At 41.6% G+C, this 16,953-nt stretch overlaps 2 protein-coding genes across 2 annotated transcripts in view; one reads left to right on the top strand and one right to left on the bottom strand.

Annotated features, from left to right (window-relative positions):
* Positions 1–7,019, bottom strand: part of ERP44 (endoplasmic reticulum protein 44) — a 47,594-nt gene extending 40,575 nt beyond the window's left edge. The window contains exon 1 of the mRNA XM_071455885.1: positions 6,885–7,019. Coding sequence (XP_071311986.1) covers positions 6,885–6,941 — 57 coding nt within the window. The 5' untranslated portion in view covers positions 6,942–7,019. The remainder of the gene's footprint in view (positions 1–6,884) is intronic.
* A 129-nt stretch (positions 7,020–7,148) lies between these two features.
* The window catches only part of INVS (inversin), an 85,008-nt gene continuing 75,203 nt past the window's right edge, over positions 7,149–16,953 (top strand). The window contains exons 1-2 of the mRNA XM_071455835.1: positions 7,149–7,257; positions 10,768–10,937. Of these exons, the coding sequence (XP_071311936.1) occupies positions 10,832–10,937 (106 nt within the window). The 5' untranslated portion in view covers positions 7,149–7,257; positions 10,768–10,831. The remainder of the gene's footprint in view (positions 7,258–10,767; positions 10,938–16,953) is intronic.

Below are 16,953 nucleotides of genomic sequence, written 5' to 3'. Positions count from 1 at the left end.
CATAACAGAGTTCCAGGGAAAGAAGCATTACTCACATGAGTAGAAGACCAAGTTAGAAAGCTCTTCTGCAACTGGGACGTATACAGAGACACAGACCCAGAACAAATGTTTTTTTCTCTGGGTCACCAGGAGAATCATGGAAACAAGCTTTCTTTCCAGAAGCCACATCCATCCAGCATGTATTTGGAATAAGTAAATCAATCTGTTTTCTGTGGCAAGACATTTAGCTCTGTAAACAAGGAAAGAGTACTGGATGTTGTTTGCCTTGACTTTAGGAAGCTTCTAACATAGCACCTCAAAGGATCCTTAGACCTAAATTGTTGATGCATGCACTGAATAAGTGAACTATGAAGTGAGTGACACAGCAGCTGAACTGCTGAACTCAAAAGGCTGTAACTTGGATACCATGTCCGAGTGGCCTCTAAGGAAGTTTCTCCAGAGCAACACTGGGTTTGAGATTTGTGGGTAGGAATGACCAGAAAGATGGAACAGAGTGCCTCCTCAGCAATTCCCCAAGGATACAGGAACTAGGTGAAGTGCTTTATAAGCTCAAGGGAATATTTGCTATTCAGAGATAACTCAAATGGTTGGAGAAGTGGCCTGACAGAAACCTTGCGAAGTTCCACAAAGGCAAAGTCCTGTGTCTCTGTTGGAATAACAGGCTGGGAGCCAACCAGATGGAAAACAGCTTTGCAGAAAAAGTCTTGGGGAGCAAGTTGAACAAGAGTCAGAAGCATGACCTTGCAGCAGCGACAACCACACACTGGTCTGTGCTAGCAAAAGTGTAGCCAGAAGACCACAGGAAGTGATTCTTTCCTTTCATCTGGCACTTGTGTGAGCACATCTGGAGGACTCTGCCCAGCTTTGGGACCACCTGTACAAGACATTAACATATGGAAATGAAGCCCAGCAGATGGCTGTGAAGGTGAGTAGTGACAGGAGACCAGGATATACAAGGAGAGGCTGAGACAGCTGCATTTGTTCACCCTTAAGGAAAAGTTATTACTGTTGGTACCAGCGACCTAATCAGAGGTTATAGAGAAGGCAGAGCCAGACTCTTCCCAAAGATGCAGTGATAGGACAACAGACAATATATACAATCCACACCTTCAGACAGACTTTTCAAAGAAAACTTGCAACAAAGTTTTGATTCAACACCAAATCAGGTGACCAGAGAAGTTGCAGAACCTCCATCCTTGGAGTTCTATAAGACAATTGGAAAAAAACCTGAGCAATCCCATCCAAGTTAGACTTGCACTGAGCAGGGAGTAATACCAGATGACTTTAGGAAGTCCTTTAAAATTTAATTGATCAAACTTCTAGTGGCAATCAAAAAAAATCAGAACTCTACAACTTGATCCTATCAGGTAAACACAGTGAGACTCTTAATACTCCTCTCCATCAAAGCTTTCTTGCTAAAGCCAGACATAGATCAAGAAACAAGGGAGGGAAGAAACCTAGAACATTTACCATAACAACAACAGATGAAAAGGAGATTGACTGTGTTCAGATGAAAAGGAGATTTACTGTGTTCAGCAGAAGCCTTGTGCTGCATATATGATTACCAGTTATTTGCTGAAAGTATGCCCAGAGCACCTGCCTTTAGGTAACCATGTGCATCCTCAATGCTTTCGCCATTCCAACCACTATATGGTTTAAGGCACAGAGCACTGCATGTTGCATTTTGCTTAGTGCCACTGTAGAGAACATTTTATGTCCTATCAGCACCCATGGAGCAGATCTTGTGGATCACTTCCACTAAAGGTCTATGTGCATGCATGTGAAGGAGCTTCCAGGTTTTTGTTCACTCACTTCCTTCACTAGAGGAAGCTCCAAGTCACATGTGCTTTTCTGGAAGACACAGTACTGAACTTTGCACATGCTTTAATGGCATGAATGGCTCTTAGCTATAAAGGGTGTACTACCAGGGTACTCAGTTTCTCAGTAGTAGCATATATAAAAATAGGAAAAATTATAGAATTCTCTCCCAATATCCCTTATTGCTTTTTGCATGGCACTTTTACCAATGTGTGGAAACAGTGCTACAGCTGGTTTGGAAAAACAGAGCATCCTCAAGTAGCAGTGAAAAAAACATTCTGAGATAGTGTTATAGTATAGCAATAACTTTGCAGGATAACTCTTAACAATGTAAAAAGAAATACCTGAGAGACAGTGAATTTGAAAATAAAATTAAAGCTATTCAAACTTCTAAAATCTTATGTATGAACTTTTTTTAACTAGACAATATGAGCACTTGACATTACTAAAAGTGTTGGAAAAGAAAATTGCATGTGTTTCTACCTATGGTTAGGATGCTCCTGATGAAGGAAGACATGTCAAGGAGAAAAGAAGGGTAAAGGCAGAACACTCAAAAGGAAATTTGATCTCACTTCTTTTCCTAATTCTCTATAACACACTTCTCCTCCTCTACTTCTCCAGGAGCTTTCTCCAGTTTGGAGTTTTGGAAGAATATTCTTTAGGCTCTGATCTCTGCACCCTGTATTGCTTCTGCTTACCTCCCCAAATGTTGCTTTGTTTCCTCCTCTAAACCACTAGAGAACTCACTCTCAAATGGGGTGGAGGGGAATAATGAACGAGTTGCTACTAATGCATCCAAATCCACTTAAAGCATTATTAAAGCACTTGTTTTTGAATTATCTCTAGACTCTCCTGAAGAGGTTTTGAAGAAGGTCTGGTATAAAATTTACAGCATATTTGTACACTTGCCTTATGCATTAGACAATTCCCTCCCCTTAAGCAAACAAAATATCTGGAAGCTATACAAGTGAGGCTTATAAAAGAGTCTGCAAGGTGAAAAATTGGTTCTCCTGAAAGCAGCATAGAATCCTAAAGTCTTTCAAATGAAGTAGGCTTGATTAAACCATATGGAATGTGGTAATTCTGCTTTCTTGAGAAAGCAATATAAGGGCCAGTCTCTTGCTTAGGAAAGCTGTCCCGCCAAGAAAACACAAAAAAACCCAACCAAACAAAAAACACAGCACATTATGGAAGTAAAGTTATCAAAGGAAAAAGCAAGGAGTGTGTCATCACAGCCACCAGCAACAGAATCTCTGAGATCTTAGTGTCAATAACCCATTTAGACATTTTCCAGCATTGTTCGAGTCTTCTGTTCCAAGAAACAGTTCAGTTTCTTCTCTCTTCCCTCCTGAGCACTCCAAACAGTAAACTTGCCTAGCATAGCACTAAGAATACAAGCTGTCTTCACAGGAATTCAAGACTCCCCTGCTTCCCCTCTCCAAAGAGGAATGTTCCTCAGTTACCTGCTATTTCATTTAGAAATCATGGCAGATAATGGACAACTCAGAAGTCCAGTGCTACCCTTGGAAGGAACCTATTTCATTGTATAAGGCTCAGCGCCCTAAATTTTGCCTGTAATTACAATTTCTGACTCATGCTCCTATTCAGAATATGGTATTTTGAGCAGCAGTCTCAATTACAAATTTAGTTTTCTAATACAAATGCAGGGAGAGGCAAATACACAGATATATGGTCTAGGCATAAAATGTACAGAGTTCAACTTCTCCTTGGGCAACTTACTACATATTTAACACTAAGTTAAAAGACAATTTTTATTTCATTTTACTTTCATTACTTGGGTACCTGGTGTTATGTTATCACGACATGAAAGGCAGTGGCAGTAAAACAAGAAACAAAAATATTACCCCACAGTATTTTTTCCAGTTAGGAACTTCCCTCTTCATTTCCCTCACTATCCGTTGGTGGTTTCCTCCAGTCACAGCTTTTGCTCAGGGGCACTGTGCCTGAGCCTCCCAGGGAAGCACTGAGCAATACAAACCTCTCAAACACATGCAGAAGAAGCATGTGCAATAGTGTCTTGTTCTAGAATTTTCTTTAAAGGCAAAGTATATCTGACTGCGACTACAGGCAAACATACAGAATGATGGAGCAAAGCCAAAGAGCCACACCTTGCCTTAGAGGAGAATGTGATGAGCCACTCTCCCATCAGCATTTATTCCACTGTCTTGGATTCATCTGAAAGATGTGTCCTGCCCAGTATTAAGAAACATACCAACAAGGCAGAAACATCTCACTCTCCAAGGGCCCCATGACATTTCTGTGCATCTCTTATTCTGGTCTTACAAACAAGCAGCTGTACAAGACCCTCTGTAGTCTGTGCTGTGCACTGCTCACCCCTCCTCAGCTCTTGAGGCAGGGGTCGTGCCAGCCTGCACCTCCCCTGTCCTTGCTCCAGTTTCCTTTCAACTCCCAGCAGCCCAGTACAATGCTGAAAAGTTGGAAGGGCAGAGTTGTGCTGGGACTGCAGGTATCCCTTTGCACTGCTATCTCCCTCGTGTCAACCCAAACTTCAGTGACACCAGGGAAGAAGAATATTAGCACAGAAGAAGAATATGAGACACAAAGCCCTCTACAACTGTAGTAATCTGTCAAACTTTAGACAAGAGAATTTATTTTGATTTGACATTGTATCTTTTCTTCTTTTTTGCAGCATATTAAATTCCCATCTGGAAAAGAAATTTGCTTATCAGAAAGTCCAGAAAAGAATTCCTGATAATTTCATTGCTACTACTAAGCAAGACCAGCTTAGCAAGCTGTTTTCACAGCTACATATCAGTGTGTATTCTGTCTTATGAACCCCTGATGTAACACTAACAAATTCACTTATCCACAAAATATGCCATGCTCCAAGAGCCTCTGTCAGGCGGCACAACCCTTAGATATGGAGCAGAAGGCCAAGTTGCACTGCTGGTCTTAAGTATTCCAGGCAGTTGGCAACAAGAAAAACAAAGTTACCGGAACTTTAAAGCTTATCTGATACATCTCAGGGACATCAGGGACACTGAGTATCAAGAAAACAAACAACACACAAAGTTTTTTCAAAGGAGGCTGCAGCCAGGTGTGGGGCAGCCTCTTTGAACAACGCAAAGTTTTTTCAGCCCTTTTCAAGAAAGAGCATCCCTTCACACTCCCAGACTGCTTGGAACAACTTTTCCAAAACCTTTAACAAACCTACTAAAAGGAGTGATTCACTGGCTTGATTCATGTAACTAGGCATCTTACAACACAGGATCATGGCTGATAAAATGACACTGAATAATTACACAGATAACATTGCATTTAATTGCATTTTTTAAAAAAAACAAACCTATGAACTGTATTCTTCTTAAAGTTTTATGTATTCTATTATTTTAAACCACATTAGAAATGGGTTTAAATGACCCATACACAAAGAAACAGCAAACAAAATACAGAGAAGTTGCAGATCAATAGTTGCAGCTATTTCCTGCTAGTTTTCTTTTTTGTTGGCAAACATAATTCTTATTGATGCATATTTAACTTGTATTGATCAACTGTGCCATGAAGAAAGAAAAACTCACTGACTTCCCCCCACTTTTTCAAATTTGTGGTTGTCTATTTAATGGACACATTGCATGGTGTCTTTAAACAGTACATGCTCCTTGGTTTTGCTCATTAGTCTGTATGTAAAACAATAGTGAAAACCAATCTAGCACATAAGCAATATTGTTTTAATACACAGATGACTGAAAAGTATGAGGTTCCTAACTTCAGTCTCTCATATAGTGTTTTAGCATGCTATTGCCGTCTATATATAAACATTTCAAGTGTGTTTTTTCAAACCCTACCAATCATATGCGTTTTCTAACCCTGAAATGACAGCAAGTTCATACTATTTTACCCAGAGCTTACTCAGCTAGAAGTGCACATTTCAAAGGGATAATGAATACTTGTACTGTTCATTACAGAAGTGTCCTCCCATTCCTAACCAGTTCATCCATTCATTAGCAGCTATATTACTCTGTACTCCTCCTTGGACCTCTAGACTTCTATCTACCATTACCTCCAATTATTCTTTAATTTTCTGGCCCATTTTATTCTTCCAAATGCTTAAAATGGATTGACTAAAATCCTTAGTATCTTAAGAGAAAAATCCTACTAAAATTTATTCACACAAGTCCCCCTTAGTTCTGCAAATCACTTATGAAAGATCCAGAATCTGACCCAATATATGTCTGGAAAAGTAAGAATGAATCACCACACCAGCCTGGTTCCTCTTTCTTTAAAAAAAAAAAAATTAACTATAGGGCAAGCAAGTTATCTCCACAAAACACACACATCAATGATTGCATTTGTGTACTGGCAAAGCTGGAAGGTGGCTTAGGTCATGCGTGTAATGCCAGCCTAAAAAAAGCCTAAGAAAAAAAAAATGCTGTAGTCTGTCAACTAAAGATCACAGAATCAATGAGGCTGGAAAGGGCCTCTGAGATAATCGAGCTCAACCTATGACCCAACACCACCGTGTCCACTAGACCACGGCACCAAGTGCCACATCCAGTCATTCCTGAACATCTCCAGGGACGGTGACTCCACCACCTCCGCGGGCACTAGCCCACTCTAGTGTCTAATGGCCCTTGCTGTGGAGAGATTCCTCCTCACGTCCCACCGACACCTCCCCTGGCGCAGCTTAGGACCACGTCCTCCCGCCCTGGCAGAGGAGGCCCCCCCCACCTGGCCCAGTCTCTTTCAGGGGGCTGCAGAGGCGGCCCCGTTACGGCCGTTCCCGCCGGCCCCGGCACCCGCGGAGCCGGGGCCAGGCCGCGCCGCCCGCCCGAACACTGCCCCGGGCCCGGGCCCGGCCGCGGCCCCACCCCGTGCGCGCAGCCTATCGGCCTCGGCCACACCGCCGGGCCCCGCCGCCGGGGCCGCTCCCTCCCGGCCTCCCTCCTTCCCGGCCGCCGGCACCTGCTGGGCGGGGGAGGGGAGCGAGAGAGGAGCCCCGAGCGGGGCCCGCCGGCCACCCCAGCACCGCCCTGCCCGAGCCGGCGCGGGGAAGGGAAGGGCAGCGGGGGACCGGCGGCTTTTACCAGAAGGAGCAGGAGGCAGCCGGGGTCAGGCAGGAGCGGGAAGATGGCGGGTCTCATGGTAGATCGGGCGGCCGGGAGCGGGGAGGGGAGAAGCACGGCTCCCACTCTCCGCGGCGGCGGCGGCTCCTGCACTTCCCCCCGTCGCCAGGAAACACCCGGGCAAGTTCCACCGCGGGGCCCGCGCTCCGCCGCGCGCTCCCGGGGCACGCCGGGAAGCGTAGTTCCGGGAAGGGGAGGGCACGGAGGAGGAGGAGGAGGAGGAAGGAAAGGAGGGGACGAGAGAGAGAGGGAGCGGGAGAGGAGGCGTGGAACCCAGAGCGCACCGGGGCTGCCCGCGGGGCGGTGCCGCGATGAGGAGAAGGGCGGGGTGGAGGTGAGTTACGGGGCGCAACTGCAGCGCCGGGCTGGGGAGAAGGGAGGGGAGGAAGGAAGGCGAGAGGGAGGCGGTCTGGGCGAGGCAGGGTTAACCCTTCCCGCCGTGGTGGCGCGGCTGTCCCGTGGCACCGCACCCTCTTCCGCTCTGGATCGCTCCCTGCCAGCCCCCAGCGGCTGCCCGCGTTTCCTTTGGATCCTGCCTTGTGCCTTCAGCCGGGGCTGGGCACGCGGGTTTGGCGTGGGGAACAGAAGGGGTGCTTAGGAACTGTGCTCCTTGTGGTATTCGAGTCCTCAGAGTTTGGGAGGAAACTTTCTGCTTGGAAGCCTGTGTGTGACGGGGCTGGGCGCGTTGGGAAACTTCAGCTCGGGTGGAGCGTCATCGTCGGTGTTTATCCCTTGGCGCTTCCACAGATTTGCGCTTTCTGTCACTTCCTCAGTTGTAAATGCTGAAAATGAAGAACACCTGAAATTCAGGGCTCGGCCCTCTTCCAGTAAAACTTTGGACCTTGCAGAATGCATACACGCTCTGAGACCTTGCAGGGCTGTCTCAAAAAGATGACAGAAGGCTGCGCTTTGCGTTTGTCACGTTTCCAGTATGCACACGTGTGTAAGGAGGGGGACAGGGTGTAACACCATTTAGAAGAAAATCCTTCACATCAGCCTTTTTCAAGTTAGGGCTCGCTTGGTTTCAAAGAAAGCCTGACAGGCTCAGACTTTGTGTGGCCCTGCAAAGATCTTGTGGCCTGTCAGTTTCATGAGCTGCAAACACTCTTGCACACATAAGATTATACTTACAAGTCATGTATTTTTTATTGTCTGAAATTGAAACTTGGCTTTTATCAGTTCTGCCATGACTACCTTAAGAACTTGAGCTCTTTGATCTGTAGAATGAACATCTTGTGCACTAACTCACATTTGAAAAATCTTTGATATTTTTTCAAAGCTTAGTCTTCACTTGGAATGTATCAATAAAATTTGATAGCATGATTGTGCTATCATGTTTAAATTTTAACAACTCATGTTTTGCTGAGTAGAAATGCGGTGTAACTCTTGCTATCTGTGTTATGCAAAGTAGACAAAATATTGTAGTTTGGTATGAAATTTCACACACACCTTGAAGAGGCCTTGGTGTCCATGTGAGTGTCCCTTCATTTTAAGTGACTTGAGAAGGCTAATATTTTTCTACATGTTAGCTTAAAGAAGAAAAGTGAATTATTTACTTGATTCCAGTAATATGATGCATATGACAGATATTGCCAATTATGTACCATTTTATAAGCAGACCTTTTACTTATTTCTTGCTTTTTTATTGACTACATGTCTCATTTTTTTGTTAATGAGAATCTTTATCAAGCAAGTCTTCCAGACAGCAGTTCATCTGTTTGTCATATACATGAGAAAAATACCTGAGGAATGTTACAAATTTTCCTTTTCTAGTCCCTCTTAATATTTCAGAACTTCTCTGATGCAGAATTAGCCTGTTCAATGGAATCATAACACTTTACTAAGAATTGCTGTAGAGGTAATGGGTTGCTTCTCTCACCTGTATAATTACTAACACTTTATGCAGAACTGTTGCTTTCATCTGGAAACTATTAACATTTTTTCATTATTAATTCTCTTCTGTATGCAGTTTTATGGAAAAAATATTGTTGATGTTTCTGGTGCTTCACTGGGTTCTTTGCTATTTGCTGAAATTTGTGCTGCTGCCCCTAGATTTCTTATATTTTAGTTTATTTGTTGAGAGGTAAAATGTGAAGAAAATGGAGGAACTAGATAGTAAGATCCCCTGAGAAAATGCTTGTGAAGGTGCTGCAGTCCATCAGTGCTGATCACTTCTTAAGCACCACCTCCTAAGGGCACAGGAGCTAGCAATTCCAAAATGTCAGAGGTCAAGCACACGAGGTAGAAGGCTGGCTTGGGTGACCAGGGATCTTCTTTTAGAGCTAATGGAAAAAAAGGAGGTGTATGCCCAATGGAAGTAAGGTCAGATCAATTCCATCAGTTGATGGAATCTCTTTGGATTTCAGTAAAGCTTTCAATACTGTCTCTCAGAGTATCCTCCTGGACAAAATGTCCAATACACAACTGGATAAACACGTCATGTAATGGGTGAGAAGCTGGCTCATGGGTTGCGCATACAGTGAATGGGGTGACATCAGACTGGGGACCTGTCATAGTGGAGCTCTGCAAGGCTCCATCCTCAGCCCTGTGATTTTCAATTTCTTCATTATTGACTTGTTTGTGCAACTGGAAGGGATACTAAACAAGTTTGCAAATGATACAAAATTGGGAGGAGCTATTATCTCCCTCGAGGGCAAAGAGGCTCTGTGGAGAGAGCTCAACAAGTCAGGGGCCTGGGCAATCACCAACTGTGTCAAGTTTAATGAGGCAAAGTGCTGGATTCTGCACCAGTCTGCATGGACAGACTGAGAATGAGATGCTGGAAAGCAGTGCCATGGAAAGGGACCTGGGGGTTCTGGTCAATGCAAGTTGAACCTGAGTCAGCAGTGCCCTGGCAGCCAGGAGGGCCAGGTGTGCCCTGGGGGCATCAGGCCCAGCATCACCAGCCGGGCAAGGGAGGGGATTGTCCTGCTCTGCTCTGGGGCAGCCTCACCTGCAGTGCTGGGAGCAGTTCTGGGTGCCACAGGATAAGAAGGATATTAAGCCATTAGAGAGTGTCCAGAGGAAGGCTATAAAGATGGTGAAGGGCCTTGAGCAGCTGAGGTCCCTTGGTCTGTTCGGCCTGGAGAAGAGGAGACTGAGGGGAGACCTCATTGCAGTCACAACTTCCTTGTGAGGAGAGGACGAGGGCAGACACTCATGTCTTCTCTGTGGTCACTCATGTCTTCTCTGTGGTCACCAGTGACAGGACCCAAGGGAATGGCTTGGAGTTGTGTGAAAGGAGGTTTAGGTTGGGTATTAGGAAAAGGTTCTTCACCCAGAGCATGCTTGGGCACTGGAACAGGCTCCTCATGGAAGTAGTCACAGCACCAGCCTGACAGAGTTCAAAAAGTGTTTAGACAGTGCTCTGGGGCACATGGGATGACTCTTGGGCATGTTCAGTGCAGGGCCAGGAGCTGGACTTCAGTGGTCCCAGTGTGTCCATTCCAGCTCAGGATTCTGTGATTCTATATGCAGGACTATAATAAGTTGATACTTGGTAACAAACTTTATTGGCTAAAGTTTGAATTAAAGCCTGCATGGCAATACTCTGAAGAACAGTCTGTTTGATTTGCACAGACTTTTACAGACTTTGGCAAAGCTTATGGACTGAAATTTGTGTTTAAGGCAATGAAACTACAATATATAGGTATATATTTCTTAATGAAGGCTTTTTTTCTGGTGAATTTTGGCTAGAGGTAGATTTAATTCACTGATAAAACCTGTGTTTTTTCTTTTCTGTTTTTAACAGAAATTTATTCTCTTTAGCGTTGTTTGAATAATGTTAATGACTCATCGTGAAAATAATTCTGTGTTATTAATGTGGTTTTGGGTTTTTTTCTAGAACTGAATATATACAAAAAATGTTGGTGGCACAGATCTGACCTACAGTAATACCTTGAAAGAGTATGAATATTTCAGCAAACTGCCTCTTCAGTGGTTCCTCCTTAGCATCTGAAGTGCATGCTGCTGCTGTTAATGGAGATAAGAGTACCCTCCAAAAGCTAATAGCAGGTAAATGTTTTCACTGTAGATGCATTTGAATTACTTCAGAACTGAAGCTTTTTGGTTTCGACTTACAGCTCTGATCTTTAAGATACTTTTGATGTCTTGGTTATATGTGCTTCTAGAATAAATGTTGCCCTGAAAATATGACTGATTTTTCTTACTTTTTATTACCTATTGCCTTTGATTGGTACTTCTTTGTGAAGTAAAATAGAAAATTGGTAAGTGATAGAACTCCTTTCAGGGAATTTGAAGTTCTGGAGAAGTGCTTCGTGCTGAAATACTTTAGCTGCAAATTCTTAATTTTTTTAATTGTCTTTTGGGAAATTGTGTTTTTACAGATAATTCATCATTGTTTCTAAAGTTTTGTTACTATGTAGTATGTGTGAAAATGAGCCAGCCTCATTTATTACTTTGATTCTGATAGACTGGCAATGTTTCTCAAGAGAAATTAAAGGTAGTGAGAGAGTCTAGTCTGATTGAATCTGAAGTTAAAAAAAAAATCCCATCCATTAAAAAGCTCAGGATTTTGCTTTCCCTTGCCCTCTAGGAATGTATGGCATTCCGGGTTAATAGTTCTTAAAAGCAGTATATATTCTATGTTCCAAAACCAGTCTTGCATATACTTGGACGGCTGCCATATGATAGGTGAAGACTTGGATTTTTCAGAGCTTCTGATTAAATGCATTCCAGGTGATACTAAAGAAGCTCTATTTACTCAGTGTTTTTTGGAAAATCCTATTCCCAGAGCTTAGCAAGGGTTTGAAGGACTGTGAAATAGTAAGAAGCACAGGCTGTATTTATGACACTTACTGTCATTTTTAATGTGCGCGAAGGATTTCATGTTAACCGCATGAAACCAACGATTAAGTTTCTTTATGTATCTTCTGCTGACCTCTGTTGAAGGCAAGGTGAAGACTTGTGTGGGTGTATTGTCCAAGCTGCACAGAAAGCACTAAGGGGCTCTTCTTTACAGGGAATATCTAATTTTCTCAAAACATAAATAGAACTGATTTGACTCCAACAGGAACATGTTTGAGGGAACTGCCTTTATAGAAGCTGCACTTGTTGAAACAGTTATTTTTTGTTGGGCCTTCAACTTTATTTTGTCATATGATGGTTCAAACATATACTGTTTGCATTTAATGCTATCTGTTTGCTCTTTTAAAAAACATTTTATAAACAGCAGATGATATGGAGATACTTCTAGAAAACTGTGAGATTCAACTACAAAGTAGCTTTAAATATCCGAGTTTGTAAAAAACCCTTCTGCCTGCATGAGGAGGTGAAAAAAGTGTGGGCTTTCAAATTCTGAAGAAGCAACAAAGAGTCTTTGCTAACTTCAGTATGTTTTTGTTAATCTTAGTGCCAAAAGACATATTTTTGGAAACATGAAGGAAGTATTGTTTCTTGTTGCTGGTACATCTTGTCAAATATACCACAAAACAGCCATTAGAACCAGATAAGGAAAATGCTCTTCTTTCAAATGGTGATCATGCAGTAAGAAGATAAAAATGCTGTTTTACTTTTGCATGGGAGAGAAAACTGCACAATCCTTGTAGCATTTGCTGTACTAGCAATATTTGGCTTTTCTGCTTTCCCATGTTTTGACAGGATATGACACAGACCTTACTTTTTCCAGAACTGGACCAAAAAGAAAAAAATAAAAAAACCAACCCAAAACTTCACGTATTGCCTAGCAGAAGAAGAATGCATTAAAGTAATATTTTTAGCTGTTTACCAGTCACTGTTTAAAATATAACTTGATGCCAGAAGCAAATTGAGCAATTGGTGCTTTTCACTGAATTTCATGACTGCACTCAGCAGCAGCAGCTAATTCAGGACAGTACTCCGGTGTTATGTCTGCTGGATTGCTTAAAAACACTTCTCTAATACAGCCAAGCTCTGCGTCTTGGATACGTAGCTAGAGGTGGATGCAGCAATGGACAGTCCTGACTCTCTCCTCCTTTCAGGGAGGACCCTTTATTCCCTAAATTCATTATTACTTTCCTCTTCATGCCTTCCCTGTTCAGTTATTAACATAGGAGGGGCATAGAGGCTGGCCAAACGGTATCTTGGAGCAGCCCCTCATACCTCTTTGGTGATTTTTCCTTCTGGCATCTGTAGCTTGGTGGAGTGTGCGTGGCTGTATACAAACATAGAAGCTTTATTTGCATATAATTAGAGTATGGATGAATTTTAAAGGAACAGGTGTTTGAAAAAATAATACAGTGTGTTCTGTATAATGTGTTCCTTTTGACACCCTGTGCCAGAAAGAGGCACAGACAGAATCAAAGGTAGGTAGAAAATTTATTTAGAGAAAGGGGGCTTTGGAACAAAGTATCTCTCTATGTTAACCACTGCTAATGCTTAATCACGGGACTTTCTAAAAAGCTTGTGGGTTAAATGCCATAGAGTACATGCCAGGTGTTAATTGTATAACCAGAGTTCTAACAGAAGTGTGCTAATTGTTTGCATTGCATGAGTTGTCATGTGCTGTATAATGTTGTTTTAGAATTGTATGTTCTTGGGCTTTGGGGAATGCTCACAGTATTTTCTTTCCTGTGTTTTACACAACACTGAACTTGTCTTTAATTAACAATTCTTCAGTGTTAAAAACCCATCTGTATGATTTTGATCCTAGAGAAAAAGCAAGCAAAAGTTAATTTTGTATTTGGAGGATCATTTTCCATTTTATGCTTTGGGAAGAGAGAATTGTTTTAATTGTTTAAAAGAACAAAATAATGATAGTCATTATGCTGAAGTGTCTGTTCAGTCCAGCTCCTCATTCTAAAACCCTTATCATGCATTGCTTGCATCCATATGCTTCTAAATCTCTGATGTGATGTTTCATTGTGAATTTTAACTGAACTATGGGCTACAAATATGCGGTTGTGTGCTATTGTTTTATCCTACTCTCTACTTCTCTCTTGCCTGTTCTACATTGTGGGAGGTAGGATAAATCTGAGGTACTGCAGCAGGCAAGATTCTTGAAAATGACAAGAAATGGTCTGTCTTTTAATAATTAGGGAGAATTCACACCCTCTTGCTGCCCCTTCTCCTTTTCTGGTTTGAAAAATGCATAGAAATGTTAAGAGTCTGATATGGCTGTTTGCATAGAGCGTGAGGAAGTGATGAAGTACAGCTATGAGAGTTAAATTTTGGACTTGGGCCCTGGATTCTGTTGTGATCATGACCTCTGTTGTCAATAAGCTTATGGAATGCATATTCTGGTGGGCTGAGGACTTTTATTCTAAAAGGGAATGGATCTAAAATTTCTTTATTCGGCAGGTATGTGAAGAGAAATTATTTTTGCCAAAGCACATTTTAGGTACACTATGTACCTAAATATAAATGTTTTGAAGGCTACCTGTGCTTTCCTGATTGCAGAAATGGTAATTTGCTGCAGCTGTGAAGTTCACAAGGTGTTGTGGCTAGTGACTTTCATCAGCTTAATCTCCCCTTAGCACCTGATGATGATATAGTAGCTCCTAGACCTTGTCCTGTCTCAACCTGAGCACAAAGACACCCTTTTAGGGAAATGCTCATAGGATTTTAACCATTCTAAGGGCCTTACAGAGCCCTGGTAAATAACACTAGAAAACCTGCTGCTAGCTGAAGATTATTTTTTTACCTTCAAAAATAGTGCAGGAGCTTCAGGCAAATTACTGACACCAAGTTTTGAGGCTCTTGCTCATTTTTCCCTCAGACTGTATGCAGTCATGGAAACTCCTTGTCATCAGCTACATCACTTTTTGAGAACTGAAAATGAACATAGATATCTGTTGTTCTATTTAGTTATGGTGCATTTGAGCTTTAGGCTATTTTTGCTCATTGTTAGTCTCTAAATCTTTTATATATGTATGTATATATATATCCACTAACATTCTGTAACACAAAAGGAACTGGAATTTGAGAGAAAGGTGCTGGTTTTGAACACTGCTGATATAAGAACCAACATTATCTGAGCATATGCCCATGTGCTTGTGTCTTATTGGAAGAAATGAATATTTATGTATTTCTCTTAATGTATTTGTTCAAGTCCCATCAGCTTCAAGCGATTTAAGACACTGTTGAGGTTATGTTAACACTTAGCAGTGAAATGTGGTTTAGTGATGTCTAAGTGACCATGTTGAACTGATACTGGAAGAGCACCTGAATGTACATAGTTAGTTAGAGAATCTGGCTTGTTGGTTGGGAACAGTGACATGTTAAATCATGCTTGGGACCACAGTGTATGCAGAGGAGCAGGCTAAACAGCAGTGTGAAGGTGAGTATTATAATGCAAAAAGGTGTTCAGAAACCAGCCTGTTCCTGAGAAAGCTAGATATAGCTATATGTGGTATTGTCTGGGTTCCCTGTGGCAGGAAGGAAAGATGAATCTGACTCCATGTTCTTAGAAGGCTAATTTATTATTTTATGATATTATATTATATTAAAGAATGCTATACTAAAGAATAGAGAAAGGATGCAGACAGAAGGCTAAAAGATAATAATGAAAACCTCGTGACTCCTTCCAGTCCCAACACAGCCTGACTGTGATTGGTCATTAAGTTAAAACAATTGACATTAAACCAATGGAACAACCACCTGTTGGATAAACAATCTCCAAACCACATTCCAAAGCATCAAAACACAGGAGGAGTAAATGAGATAATATTGTTTTCCTTTTTCTCTGAGGCTTCTTAGCTTCCCAGGAGAAAAATCCTGGGCAAGGGGATTTTTCAGAAAATATGGTGGTGACACCAGTAAAAGACTTCTTGTGGGATTTTTTGGGAGTTGTTTGTTTGTTGTTTTGGTTTCTAGTAAACTGCTAGTGGCATCAAGATTAGTTGTAAAACCAGTGGGTTGTCAAGGTGAAGTGGCAGTAAGAGGAGGCCACAGGTGAAGAATAAAAAGAATTTTTCTATATCTGCATCACAGAGAAGTTTGGAAATGTTCTTAAACTTTTTTTTGCAGAGCAGAAAGACTTTTCTTAATGCAAATCACACTTTCCAGGCAAAAAAAAGTGTTACATAGTGAATCATGTGATTGACATGGTAATCACTCTATAGTTTTAAAGGAACTAAAAAATGTACTGAGTGTGTAAATGATTTCTCTAACTGGCAATATCCTACTTGACAGTGTTTTTTGTAAGTGGCTTGATTGGTAGGGAATGAATTTTAATTCTTTATATTGCCCTTGATTCATATTTAATCTCCTTGATTCTTCTTCTGGGTGAATCAATAGAAATTATAATTAAGAGTAAAATTACTGTGTATGTAGATAGGTATAATATGCTGGGGGAGAACAAAGACTGTGTAAAGAAGCAGCATGCCTCTGCTGGAGCGCTTTTGAGGCATCAACAGTCATGCAGACAAAGGAATCATTAAAAAGCAAAACCAACTTGCCTGTAAAATTCAGTGTTCCTTGGGTAACTGTAGACAATGGTTCTCCATTGGAGATCTGGAGAGTCTGGATGTGTGGGATAGTTGATAGCCATGAAGTTAAAGGTGCTTGCCTTTATAAAGGTGACATCATGGAAATACGAAACTTTATAGTGCAATTGCTTTGTTTGGAGGGTTTTTTGGACTGTGAATAGGAATAGTGTTTTGACTCTTTTTAACAGGATCTGAGATTACTGTCTTAATTAACCTTATCAATTCAATAAAGCTTGAGAAGTATTTTAGTAGTTTCCATATTGTAAGGCACCCTGTAGTAAATGATGTTGTTGATGTAATATTGATGTTTATGCTTTTAAAATAAACATTACTGTGAGTAGGCTTCAAAGTTTGTTTTAGCTACAGTGTTTACAGGTTTCAGGAGGTCTATTTGGCTTCTATGCTGTTGATATTTTTTAAACTAGTCTGTGCAGCTGGGATTGATGTAACTATTTGAAAGTTATTTATCATTATGCCACTGCGGAATCTTACTGGTGGTAGGTGTATTCATGGAACTAATATTTTCTGAATGTACTTTTTTTCTGAAAATATATTTTGAAATCTTCTGTAGCTGTCAGTAAAAGTAGGACAAAATGTAATGACTT

This window comes from Agelaius tricolor, unplaced genomic scaffold (genome assembly GCF_023055355.1).
Source record: "Agelaius tricolor isolate 1412-34295 unplaced genomic scaffold, bAgeTri1.0.p SCAF_2, whole genome shotgun sequence".
Taxonomy (NCBI): Eukaryota; Metazoa; Chordata; class Aves; order Passeriformes; family Icteridae; genus Agelaius; species Agelaius tricolor.
Note: the sequence above shows the minus strand (reverse complement) of the source record. Positions and strands in the feature narration are given on the sequence as shown.